General features: G+C 33.3%; 2 protein-coding genes across 2 annotated transcripts; one reads left to right on the plus strand and one right to left on the minus strand.

The window, feature by feature from the left end:
• Nucleotides 1-2,853: 2,853 nt before the first annotated feature.
• On the minus strand, nt 2,854-6,723 carry LOC112507438 (PAP-specific phosphatase HAL2-like). Its single transcript, XM_025112027.1, has 3 exons — nt 6,266-6,723; nt 3,760-4,423; nt 2,854-3,357 (listed from the first exon to the last, which is right to left on the minus strand). Exons 1-3 carry the CDS (start codon nt 6,429-6,431, stop codon nt 3,054-3,056), a joined length of 1,134 nt encoding a protein of 377 aa, XP_024967795.1. The 5' UTR covers nt 6,432-6,723; the 3' UTR covers nt 2,854-3,053.
• Nucleotides 6,724-8,752: 2,029 nt separating this feature from the next.
• On the plus strand, nt 8,753-8,959 carry LOC112506347. Its single transcript, XM_025110355.1, has one exon. The coding sequence runs from the start codon at nt 8,753-8,755 to the stop codon at nt 8,957-8,959; it is 207 nt and encodes a 68-aa protein (XP_024966123.1).
• The last annotated feature ends 3,572 nt before the right edge of the window (nt 8,960-12,531 follow it).

The following is a 12,531-nucleotide window of genomic DNA, read 5'->3' on the forward strand; positions in this document are numbered from 1 at the left end:
TAGAATAATTATACTAATTATATATTAGATTTTTTTATATTTAAAATGAGATGTTTATCTTATGATTATGAATAATTGTTATTAGTTATACATATTCAAACATAAAGTTTTAATAAATTGCACTTATACACAATTTACTTGTAAACTTGAATTTTAAGTAATATGCATCAATAAACAGTATTTCATGCACAAAAATGGTTTTTAAGAGTTTTTATTAAAATGTTTTATAATATAACTAGAAAGGTACTCGTGCAATGCATCGAGACATTTCGGTTTTAATGTTTCGTTATAATACGGTTTTATGTGGTTTTGAGAAAGTGATAATGTTATTTTTAAATAAAATATATATTTAAAAATATTATAAAATTTTGAAAAAAAAAATATATCGATATTAGTATCAAATTAACTATTTAAAAGTTCTTGTTTTGTGTATTTTCTTTAATTTAAAATTTTTCTTATAATTTAATTTAACGTAACAAAGTAACTTAATTTAGGTTTAATAATATAATCTTTTATAAAGATAATAATTAAGTATTTTGTTAGAACTCAATTATTATCTTAATTATATTTTAGATTTTTTATATTTAAAACAAGATAAATCTTGTATTTGATTATGTTTATCTGCAGTTAGTTCCACGAATTTAAACATGAAGCTTTAATAAATTGTACTTACACATGATTTACTTGTAATCTTGAATTTTAAGTAATATGCATCAATAAACAGTATTTCATGCATAAAAATGGTTTCTAAGAGTTTTTGTCAAATGTTTTATAATATAGTATAGATATAAATAAATGTTTATGGTTTACGGTTTACGATTTAATGTTTCTAAAGTATGAATTACGTTTTTGCTCTTATGGTTTGTATGCATATCAGACATATATAAAAAGAGTTTATTAAATTTTAATTTTAATTAAATTATGTTATAAATTTAAGAAAACATTTTCTTCCAATTTAATGATGTGATTTTATTTTTAAAATCATTTATATATTTATTAATAATTGACTTTAATTCTTTTTAATTTTAAAATATATTTTATTAAAAAACAAAAATCATCCACTAGAATTTGGAACAAGTCATCAAACAGGGAGACTTATCGTCGGCAGGTTCCCGCAAATTAAGGTGTTAAGTATCGTCAATCATCATCATAAATAAAACAAAATAAAATAAAAGTAAATAAAAAACTTTTGAAATATTAAACCGGGAGTTACGAATTATCAATTAAGCCCCTTGACTTTAAGATAATTATCAATTTACCCCCCTAATATTCATAGCTATCTTATCCATATTGTTTTTACAAACAATTGTCGTAAATTTTTGAAAAGATATAAAAGTAAGAGTAAATTGTCTCAAAAAGTAACGTACTTTTAAAACTTTCATTTTCATACCTAAGATGTAAAGTTTTAAATATTTAAGCATCTGGGTAACCGGTTGAAGCGTTAACCAGTTATCATGCTGATGTGGTATCCAACTCGGTATTATTTGCTGACGTGGTTAGTGACATGAATTTTTTTTAATATAAAATTAGTCTTTTTTTAATTTAAAATTAGTCTTTACTGGTTACCCGGATACTTAAATATTTAAAACTTTACATCTAAGATACCAAAATGGAAGTTTTGAAAGTACATTACTCAAAATATGAATCAAATTAAAATACGTTACTTTTTCATGCAATTTGCCTAAAAATAATACCAAAGTTGAAAAGTAAAAATTTAAAGAAGGTGAGACTTGAACCCGGGTTTTTCACTGAGTAATTTTTACCAACTATATCATTAAATATTTAAATCAAAGCTTCAGTCTCAAAAACTATATCATAACACCGTTATGAAACAATTTTTTTTTCTTTTATGACTATATGATTTTGAGAAAGATATTGTTTTTAGTTTTGAATAAAAATAAAATTTGAAGATATTATAAAATTTAAAAAAAAAATATATCGATATTAATATCAAAATAACTATTTAAAATCTTATCTGTTTTTATACAAATTTTCTAATTCAATTTTTTATTATAATTTATTTTACGGTTGATAGCAAAGTAATTTATTTTTTGTTTAACAATATAATTTCTATAAATATAACAATTATGTAATTAATTATGTTTATTTGTAATTAGTTACACAAATTCAAACATGAAGTTTTAATAAGTTTTAATCTTGAATTTTAATTAATATATATTAATAAATAGTATTTTATACATAAAAAAATAGGTTTTATCAAATGTTTTATAATATATCGTAGATAATCATTTAAATTCAGGGTTTTAATAAAAATTTATATTAATATTTTATTTTTGATTTACAATACAGTACTATATGTATTGGTAATTTAGTGTTAAAAAAGTCCATCATTTAATGCGATTTTTGTGAACCTAATATGTGACTTTTTCTGGTCTCCAGATTTGACTTTTCCAATCCAGAACCACAAGTCTTCGATTTTTATAAGAGTTTGACTTAAAAAAGATAGAAATTGCAAGAATATCTCAAAACCTCCGAATTAGGGGCCGTTTACCAAACAATTATTCGGTAAGTGTTTTCAGGTAAAATTTAACACTATCATTTACTTACTGAGTAAGATTTTACTCCACTAAAACGGTATCATATGCAATAATTTACCTAGTAAGCACTCATCGTAATAACAATCATCTCACTTACCGGATAATACTTTTGGTTCTTGTCTCGTTTTTACCGGATAAGATTTTTGGTCCTTACCATCTTCATCCGGTAAGGTAATATGACTTGGTATTTACTTACCCGAGTAAGCATTTGGTAATCGGTCCCTTACTTTTTAAAATAGTCCTATAGAATAAGGGTGTCGAGCTACTAGAGTGATAACCTGACTCTGATACCATGTAAGGATACGTAGAATTCTCATATTACTCTCCAAAAGTGGCCTTGAACAGAGGACAAAGGTTCCAAGATATACAGGGGAAAAATGGTCCAAGTCTAACCGACATGAGACTAACAAAAACCAACTGGTTTGATTTTGTGAACCATCAATAGTGAATCTTGAAACAGAGCCTGCAACTTATGATTTCCATGTCAGATTAGTTTCATAGGTGAGAGGAATCCCAGCTTGCATAAACAGCCCCAACAATTTTGTCATGCAAATTCACCCCGGAACACGCAACGATCCCCCTATCGACACCTTCGAGATACACCCCTCTCGAGAAATCCAGCGGCCGACCACCAGCATCCGTCACAACCCCGCCAGCCTCCTCCACAATCACCACACCAGCAGCATGATCCCATATCTTCTCCTTGTACCCAGCTTTAGCAAACTTCATGTATATCTCCGCATCCCCACGAGCTATCGCTGCGTATTTCACCATGCTATACACACGCAAAGGCTGCTTTCTGCAATAATGAAACGAAAAAAGAACGGATCTTTATGTAAAAAGGGGAAGAAATTCAAGAAAATAAGGGGCTGTTAGGTTGGTTTTCCATTAAGTCATGTATAGCTAAAGTTATTTGTGTGAATTAATGTGTCTGAATAGACTGGGAACGTTTTTGTTTGGGAGAGTTTTTTCAGGAGAGAAGAAGCATGTTCTTTTAATTGGGAGGGCAGGTTTGTAAAAAAAACTTGGCTCTCTGCAAAAAGCTCCTCGTTGGAAGCTTACGAAACAAGCCACTCGCTATATCATTAACCCACTACCAAACGGTCATGTATAGCTGACCGAATAAGTTGTGAATCCTATTAAGCTCATTAAGCTGCTAACAAACAGAATCAAGAAAGTAGGAATTTGAGCTCGAACTCACCTAAGCCCTAAACTGTATGCGAGTCCAGCAGTGTAAGAATGGTTCGAGTTGGCTCTCTCCACCGGTTCACAAAATGTAGCCATTGCAGGGTTATCAATGGAAGAAACCCGTATAATGCTAGCCGAATTAGGCCACTCCAAGATCCCGTCACTATGAACCAACGGCTGCATCCAAGCTTGGCCGCTACCTTTTCTTGTGTACATAACACACCCTTCTTGCCACAAATCCGACGATAATTTCGAGACGCTTGAATTGTTTACCAATTTCTTTTTACTCGAATAATTTGGGCACCCAAGAACTCCAATCATAACCTGCCCGTTTTCAATCAAAGCCAGAGCCACGGCATACTGGTCTCCACGTACAAACCCTAAAGTTCCATCAACTGGGTCAAGGACCCAATGCCGTCCCACTGGACCCCCTGTTGAATTGCATCGGCTTATGGCATCAAGAACTTCTGAAGCCCCAAGGGGGGTGGCTGGACTTTTAAGACCGAACCTGGGTGCCATAGCCAAACTTTCGTTCACGGTTGCAACCACAGATGCTAGTAAACTTGTGGCATTGGCATCGGAGAGTGTTAGCGTGTCTTCTTCAGCAACAATCGAGACATTTTCTCTACCAAATAATTCGGATAACATCCAGCTAACCGTTGCTTGTACACTCCAATCTGTTTGTAAATATAAAGTAACATATTGCATCTGAATGAACATGGAAATAAAAGAGGTGCTAATTCTCAGCAATTCAGCCACACATAAAAAAAAGTACTTGAAACCTTTTGTAAGCAAAATAGTGTCTTACAAACCAAATAAGGCCAGTATATCCCACCTAGAGGTGGAGTCCGGGAGGTGGGATGTACACCTGTCCTCAATCCCAAACAGTAGAGCGGTTTTTTATGTGAATCAGCTAAATAGCACCTATTCGGTCAGCAGCTTAATGAGCTTAATGGGACTCGCAGCTTATTCGGTCAGCTATATATGATTGCTTGGTAATGGCTTAATAATATAGAATAGCTTATTCAGCTTTTAGGGGGAGCTTTATGCAGAAAGCCAAGTTCTTTTCCAAACCAGATCTTCTTGAATAAAAAAACCCTCCCAAACAAAAACCTTCCTCATCTATACAGACAGATTATTAATCCACACTAACAACTTTATTCATACAGGATTTGATAAAAATCCAACCAAGCAGCCCCCTAATCAGACATGAATCGGCTAGACCATGACAATTTCTTTCAAGCTACTGAGCCTATAAAAGCCAAACCTGAACATGCTGAGATAAACACATTTCAACAGGTCATCCATGGACGGTCGTTGCTTGTAAGAGCAAAGCTATATAAACCCATTTTTTTAACAAATCAAATATTATGGATACCCAAGCCTATATGCTAATATCTACTTTTGCTGCCTGTTTGCTCACACTATCGCACATGCCAAGGGTCTTCATGGAAACAACCGTTCTACTCTTTTGAATAGAGGTCAAGCCTGCGTAACCCCCCCCCCCCCCCCCGAGCGGGGGCGGGCGGACCCTACTTTCAAGTGGGATTTCCTGGATCTGTTTGGTTACCTAAGCCTGCATACGGAAAAAACCGGAACACGTGGTTCATTTCAAGGAACGGAAATGAGAGTGAGAATGTAATTCCCCCCAATTTGTTCAGGTATTTTTCATTACTCGGTATATGGTAATGGCTCATACCATAGCATCAAACCAAACACCATCAATGATTTCCATTTCCATTTCCATTTCTATTTCCATTCCCCACCCTGATTACCCAACCAAACACCCCCCTTACAAACATTTTTCATCTGCAGAATTCATAAATCTTCTTGTGGAACACTAAGATTACATGGGTTAGGTTCATGGTAAAACTGCAAAAAAAATGAAAAACTGAGAAACACCATGGTAACCGTTTATCTTAAAGGTATGCGAATGTGCATACAAATAATTTATAAGCACTTTGTCTGGTATGCACATGTGCGCATGCATAAAAACCAAAAAAATAGCTTCAATTACTTGTAGGCACATGTACATACTAATACCACCCAGATAAATTGTTACCTGTGTGATCCTCAGTTTTTCATTTTTTTGGGGTTTTCCCCAAAACCTCCCTCTACATAGGATATCTCTAATGCTGCCCTACTCCATCATCACCCATTACCACAATCAAATTTCTTGAAGTTCAATCTAAATTAGGTTTTGGGGTAATATAAAAACGATGAGATGGATCATCTGGTACTGATGAACTATTTGATTACTGGTTTATTCCTGAAAGGGTATACATCTCATGAACCAAATCGCCAAATTACCTGCTCTTTAAACAATCATGTTATAAAAAACAAAGGTCAATTTGATGATGTATTTTTGATTAAGACACAAACAATCAATCTTAATATATATATATATATATGTGTGTGTGTGTGTGTGTGTATAAACAATGCGATAAATCATACAAGAGAACAAGAAGCCCTAAATTTCATTAGAAGAGGAATAAGAAGCAAAAAGACGATGGGCGTACCGGCAACAGTAACAGGTGAATCATCGTCTTTTGAAATGACCTGATCAGGGTTCGGACCAATCGAACCCTTTTGAACCTTCTGACACAGACAACATACCAGTTGAACAACTCTAACACCCACTTCTAATTCTTTAGCATACTTGTTAGCATCAATATTAGCCTCCATGAGTGTTTGATTTTCAAAAAGGTTATTGGGTTAATTAAACCCAAATGGTGATCGACATTTCTTCTGATACCCACCACACCGATCGATCATGTTGACGTTTTAACATTTTTCTGATCGGCGGTACAGCCGGAGATGTAGGCGGCGTGCAAGATTTTCTGATGTGTTAGTTAGGGATAGCAGGATGGATCATCGATTTGAATTATCATCTCTTATGAAAAGAGAACAAAGAATAGTAGGGATTTCTTAGGCGGTTTGCGCGTTTTTCTTCCGTTTCAATCGTCTCTCTTTTCCATCACCGGGGGTTTTACCAAACCGGATGCAGATTACCAAAAGCTTACTCGGGTACTTTGAACACTAAGTTCCATTATCTTATCGGATGAATATGGCAGGACCAAAATTCTTATCCGGTAAAAGCAAGATAATGACCAAAAGTCTTATTTGGTAAGTGAGGGCGATGACTTTTAATGTTTACCGGGTAAATTGTTGCATACGATACTGTTTTAGTGGACTAAAATCTTACCCGGTAAGTAAATGATAGTGTTAAATTTTACTGATAAACATTTACCGAGTAAGTGTTTGGTAGACAGCCCCTAAGTAATGATTGTCTATCGATAAGATTTGATACTAACATTTACTTACAGGTAAGATTTTATTCTATTAAATAAAATTATATGTAGCAATTTATCTGTAATTGGGTCACTCAAATACACTTTAAAAATACATTTTAATATAATTAAAATTACATTGTCTTAAAAAAATACATTATTTAAAAATAAATCTATTTATTAAATTATTTTAATTATTGGACCAGGCCAGTCCGGTCCATAACCGGTCCCACGAAACTGCCAAAAACCCCAACCGGTCCCGGTTTTCGATCCCATAACCGGTCCTGGTCCTCCAGCGGTCCCAGGCCAGGCCGGGCCAATTTGGCCATCACTATATGCTACAAATGGACATATTAAGAAAAAATGATCAGAATATCAGGTTGGGGTTCTTGCCTTCTTCTTGTTGGGGGCCAATAAAAAATTTCACTAAAAAATTATAGCTTTTTTGGACATTTTTGGTCGGTTTTATTGGGGGCCTTCGACCCCTACCAAGAAGCAACGCATCCGCCCCTGAATAAAACTCTTATTCGATTATAGCTTACAGGGTAAAAAACACTTGCTAGCATTGCATTTTAATTAAGGTGACAAATTTGTACAAGTCAAATCAACCAACAAGTATATCAACCGTATCAATTTAATTGGTAACAGTCACAGTTGATTGGTAGTGTTGTATCAAGAATGTAAAACAACAAAAGATGATTGTTTTGGTTTCATCATCGTTGCTTGTAAACTCCTGACCGTATACCAAGGTAGGACAATAATTTGAGTCCTAAGATTTAATCTTGACCGTATACAAAAGTTATTTTGATCACTTATTACTGTTTTCTCATTATTAATTGATTTAACAGTACAAAAATTACAGATATTTTTTAAACATAACTAAAAAGACGACGACTTTTATTTTCTAAATAATTACATCTTCTTATTGATTTGGTCGTTTTCATGCAATGAAAGCTCTCGAAGGAGTAAAGTACAACGTAACATGATCATGTTACTTGATGACGTGTAAAAAGGATATGAAATGATGCACAAAGGTAAACAAACATTCAACCTTGTCGATGGTAGGGAAGATGTTGGGTTTTTGGTGGGAAGAGAATTTGACTTCTAGTAACGAAGGGTTAAATAACAACTTTTAGAGAAAACTACATTTTTGGTCCTCGTGCTTTTTTGTTTTAAAAACCAATTTTTATGCATAAAGTGTTGTTTGTTGATGCATATTACTTAAAATTCAATATTACAAGTAGATTTTGCATAAGTACAATTTATTAAAGTTTCATGTTTGAATTCGTGTAACTAACTGCAGATAAACATCTCATTTTAAATATAAAAAATTTAACATATAATTAAGATAATCATATAATTTTAACAGAATACTTAATTACTATATTTATAAAAAATTATATAATTAAATAACAAATAAGTTAATTCGTTATTATATTTAAATTAAATTATAATAAAAAATTGATTTAAATAACTGACCGAACTTCATTAGATTGGATGCATTTTGCAATTTGAACACAAACATACTTTTATGTTTAGGTTCCATTGCTCCTAAAATACCATATATAAACACCATTGTTGCCAACATCATAACTAAGCCCACCTTCACTCACACATCCTTCAAAACCAACTCCTAACATCCCCCCCCCCCCTTCTCTCTATATATACATACATATATACATATATATATATAGATAGATATATATATATAGATATATGGTGGTGTTTTGCTTTTTGGTGGATCAAAAACGTAAGGTGAAGAGAACGAAGCCGGTGGCGGGATCGTGTTCGAGATGCCGGCGAGGAGCAAGTGTGGCTGAAATCATAACCAAAACCAGATTCTGTCATATCCCATTTCACCGGAGATCTTACAAGGCTATTCTTTGCACTTTCTGTGGTGCCACTCTTAAAACCTATCCATGATCATCTTCTTCTCTTAATTATATTATATTATATATATAGAGAGAGAGAGATTCGATGAAAACCCAAAAAAAAACTGAGAAACACTTTTGTAATCGTTCATCATTTGGAGACTATCTACAAGTGTATACAAGTAATTGAAATTGTTTTTTGGTTTTTTTTTATGGTGCATGTTATGCACATGTGTATACCGGACGAATTGCTTAGAAATTACTTGTATGTACATGTGCGTACTGTCCAGATGAACGGTTACAGTTACCGGGTGTTCATCGGTTTTTTATATTTTTATGGTTTTTCTTCTGAACATGACCCTATATATATATATACGGTTGGATTCCGGTGAGAATGAAAGTTAAGATGAGAAATGTAAGAAGGAATCTTCACTTTTGAATGCACGATGAGATGCATAAGATAAATCCCTTATTAAACATGATTCATGGATGGGTTTGAAATTAAAGGTGATCAACGGTACAGATCTCTTCTTACACTTTTCAGTTTTAAGTCTCTTTTTCACATAATGTTTCATGTATCTGTATATATGCATACGTCATCACCACACCATAGATAGTTAAGCCGGCGACAATATAATTCTGCCACCCAAAACTGCCGTAGCTAATTAATGGTATCGGGTGAACAAATTAAATGAACCTTTTATACGTATAAATAAACAGTAGTGTCTTGTTTTATTTTATATATATATATATATATATATATATATATATATATAGATGTTGGTTATTATACAACCTTTGACATTTGTGCAACCAATACAATCCAATCTCAAACGTCCATTTCATTTGATTAATATGTGATTTCATAAAAGTTTTTATTGTTTCCTGATATAAAGTATCCATCATAATTAATGAATCATATTCATCTTCCATAAATATTCAAATCACAATAAATGAACTCTCATCATTTAACAAACTCTATATATGTATATATGTGTGTATTTGGGTGTTGCAAAGCATTTATAAGACTTGAATGTCGTTTTGAAAATTTAACCTACCCCTTGTTCAATAACACTGTGGCATTTTGATCAGCACAAGTAACTTCTAATAAATGTTACATCTTCCCTATACTATACCGTGAAAGGGAACCCTCGATCGGTCCATCGTACTTAATTATGTCGACACATTTCGTTTCAACGACCACCAAATTCTTAAGCGTTAATTGTTACGAATTATAGGCTGTTACATTTTTTGTTATGATACGAAACTTAACATTAATCGGGTACTCGAAATCAACCGGACCTTACTAGAAAAGAAGGTATCAGTGACGAAAATCAGCAAGAAATTTTCAGCGAGAGAAAGACCAAAAACCAATTCCCTCGCTGATCCGTCGCTGAAAGTAACCATCGCAAATCCATCGCGAGTTTTTGACCGACGGACTATCAGCGACGGGAGACCCTTTTAGCGACGGATTTTGCAAGGGAATTTTCTCTCGCTGATACTCTTCATTTTTGTAGTGAGCGATTCCCAATGCGATTTTTAACTTTGAAGATATGAGAATATGTAAAACCTTATTGAATTACTCTGCAAAAGAGCTTTTAAAGAAAGACGTAAAGAAATAAATAGTTTAAATTTAGCCGACATAAAATTACGCCTTCAAGGGAGGCTATACGGGTACAAATTGTTCCAAAGTTTCACTACAACATAATCGAGTTTATAGAACGTCAACGGTTTTTAGATGTTTCAGTAGATCGCTTTATAAAACTTAAGTTTATATGAACAAACAATGTTTCATCTAAAGATGTTATAATAAATTTATACAACGCTTTTGAACGTCTTAACAAGTTTCTTATAACATTTTTAATATAAAAGCACTATACTACTATTTTATATGACACTTTTGAGAAGTATATTTTTTATACGACGGTTTTTCAAATAATGTCCTACAATGCAACCACCAATTTCTTATAGTCAACCACCTCTTCCGGTGGCGGTCCGGCGAGTTGTTCCATCGGAGAAAAGAAAAGAACAAAGACTACATGATTTATTTTACAAGTTTTTTTGTGGATCCACAAAAAATATATATTTCTTGATATATTTTTTTGTCAAAAAGTTGATTACGAGCAACTTCAACCGATCTGACATCAATATGAGGGGACATTTTCTGGTTTACTCAACGGTTGAGGCTAGCTAGGGTTTGGGATTGAACCCACGACCTATATTGTATTCAGATAAAGTCACCTCATCTCTTTGTAAAATTGGGCTGAAAGATTGTAGGAGTTTTACCAAAAAAAAGCCTTGCAGCCTTGGTCTCTTATGGTGTCATAACATTTTACAGGGATTTTTTTGTCACTTAATACGTATCTTGATGCGGGCCTAGGCGAGGATCGGGTTCCTGGAGGTTCATGACCGGGCCAGCAGAGGATGTCGTGCTAAAACGTTTTTCTATGGGTCTTTGCTTTCAGGCCCATGATACGTTAATTCGAAGCTTGGAATGAGGAGCACGCCCTCATAGACTCGGACCTAGAAAATTTTCAAATGGTGGCACCATTTGACTATAAGAAACAAGATTATGGATAAATCTAAAAAATCATCAATGCTCTGTTGGTTAATTTCTTATCTTTTGTATGTGAGGTTTTGTGTTCGAGTCTTTTGTTGCAATTTTTTTAGAAACATAACAAATATGAAATTAATAGCTAAAAACTAAAAAATGACGGATCCACACCTGAAAGGGGAGAAAATCCATGCAAACCATTGATCTGTCAAGACAAAGTTATGTTATCATTATAGTTTCAAAATATATATGGTGACGGTGACACCCAACATTGTAATATGATGACATCTTTCACAACCTTAAATTTTAATAAAACAGTGGCATGTGCTTTATCTTATTCGTTGGGTCCGTCCATGTGCCCTCGGTAGGCCCAAAAGGGCCTACAGGATTTTGAGACTAAAAAACGTAATTCAAACATGTTTTGAAACACCTTTTTCTTTTTTGCTATGTTTTTATTTGTCGTTTGAGCTTTTTATGTTTGACCCATCATTTTTCAAGCAAGTTTGAAGCCAACCAAGTTGATAATAACAATAACCATGAGTAAAAGGTTTATCATTATGAACATTGTTTGCAATCAAATCATACTTGGAAGGCATAAGCATTATATACATATACATATACATATATATATATATATATATAGACTTTGGATCATGTGGGACCAACTTGTTTTTATGAGGCCCGTAAAACCATTTTTTTACATTTGAAACTTCACAGCAAAACACTGTGAAGTTTACCTTCATAGTGTTTTGCTATGAAGGTTCAATTTTTTGCTACTTTCACAAAGTTTTGTTATGAAGTTTCAAGTGTAAAAAAGTGGTTTTACGAAAACAGTTTAGTCTCAAATGAACCAACCCTATATATATATATATATATATATGGTTGGGTTCACGTGAGACCAAAGGTTTTTCGTGAAACCCGCAAGACCAATTTATGTTTATTGATAATGATCTAATGGTTTAAAGTTGCACGGTAACAATTTTGTGATTATTGAGAAGTCTCATGACAATTTTGTGATTATGAATGTTCAGATTGTAGATATAATCCAAGGGTTGAAAATTGGTCTTACG

Source organism: Cynara cardunculus, assembly GCF_001531365.2.
Source record: "Cynara cardunculus var. scolymus isolate 2C chromosome LG 2, CcrdV1, whole genome shotgun sequence".
Taxonomy (NCBI): domain Eukaryota; kingdom Viridiplantae; phylum Streptophyta; class Magnoliopsida; order Asterales; family Asteraceae; genus Cynara; species Cynara cardunculus.

Coding starts and splice junctions, on each gene's coding strand:
- LOC112507438 (XM_025112027.1), bottom strand. CDS start 6,431: ATGGAGGCTAATATTGATGCTAACAAGTATGCTAAAGAATTAGAAGTG. Junction 4,424..6,265: donor TTCACCTGTTACTGTTGCCG/GTACGCCCATCG, acceptor ATTTACAAACAG/ATTGGAGTGTACAAGCAACG. Junction 3,358..3,759: donor GCATACAGTTTAGGGCTTAG/GTGAGTTCGAGC, acceptor TCATTATTGCAG/AAAGCAGCCTTTGCGTGTGT.
- LOC112506347 (XM_025110355.1), top strand. CDS start 8,753: ATGGTGGTGTTTTGCTTTTTGGTGGATCAAAAACGTAAGGTGAAGAGA.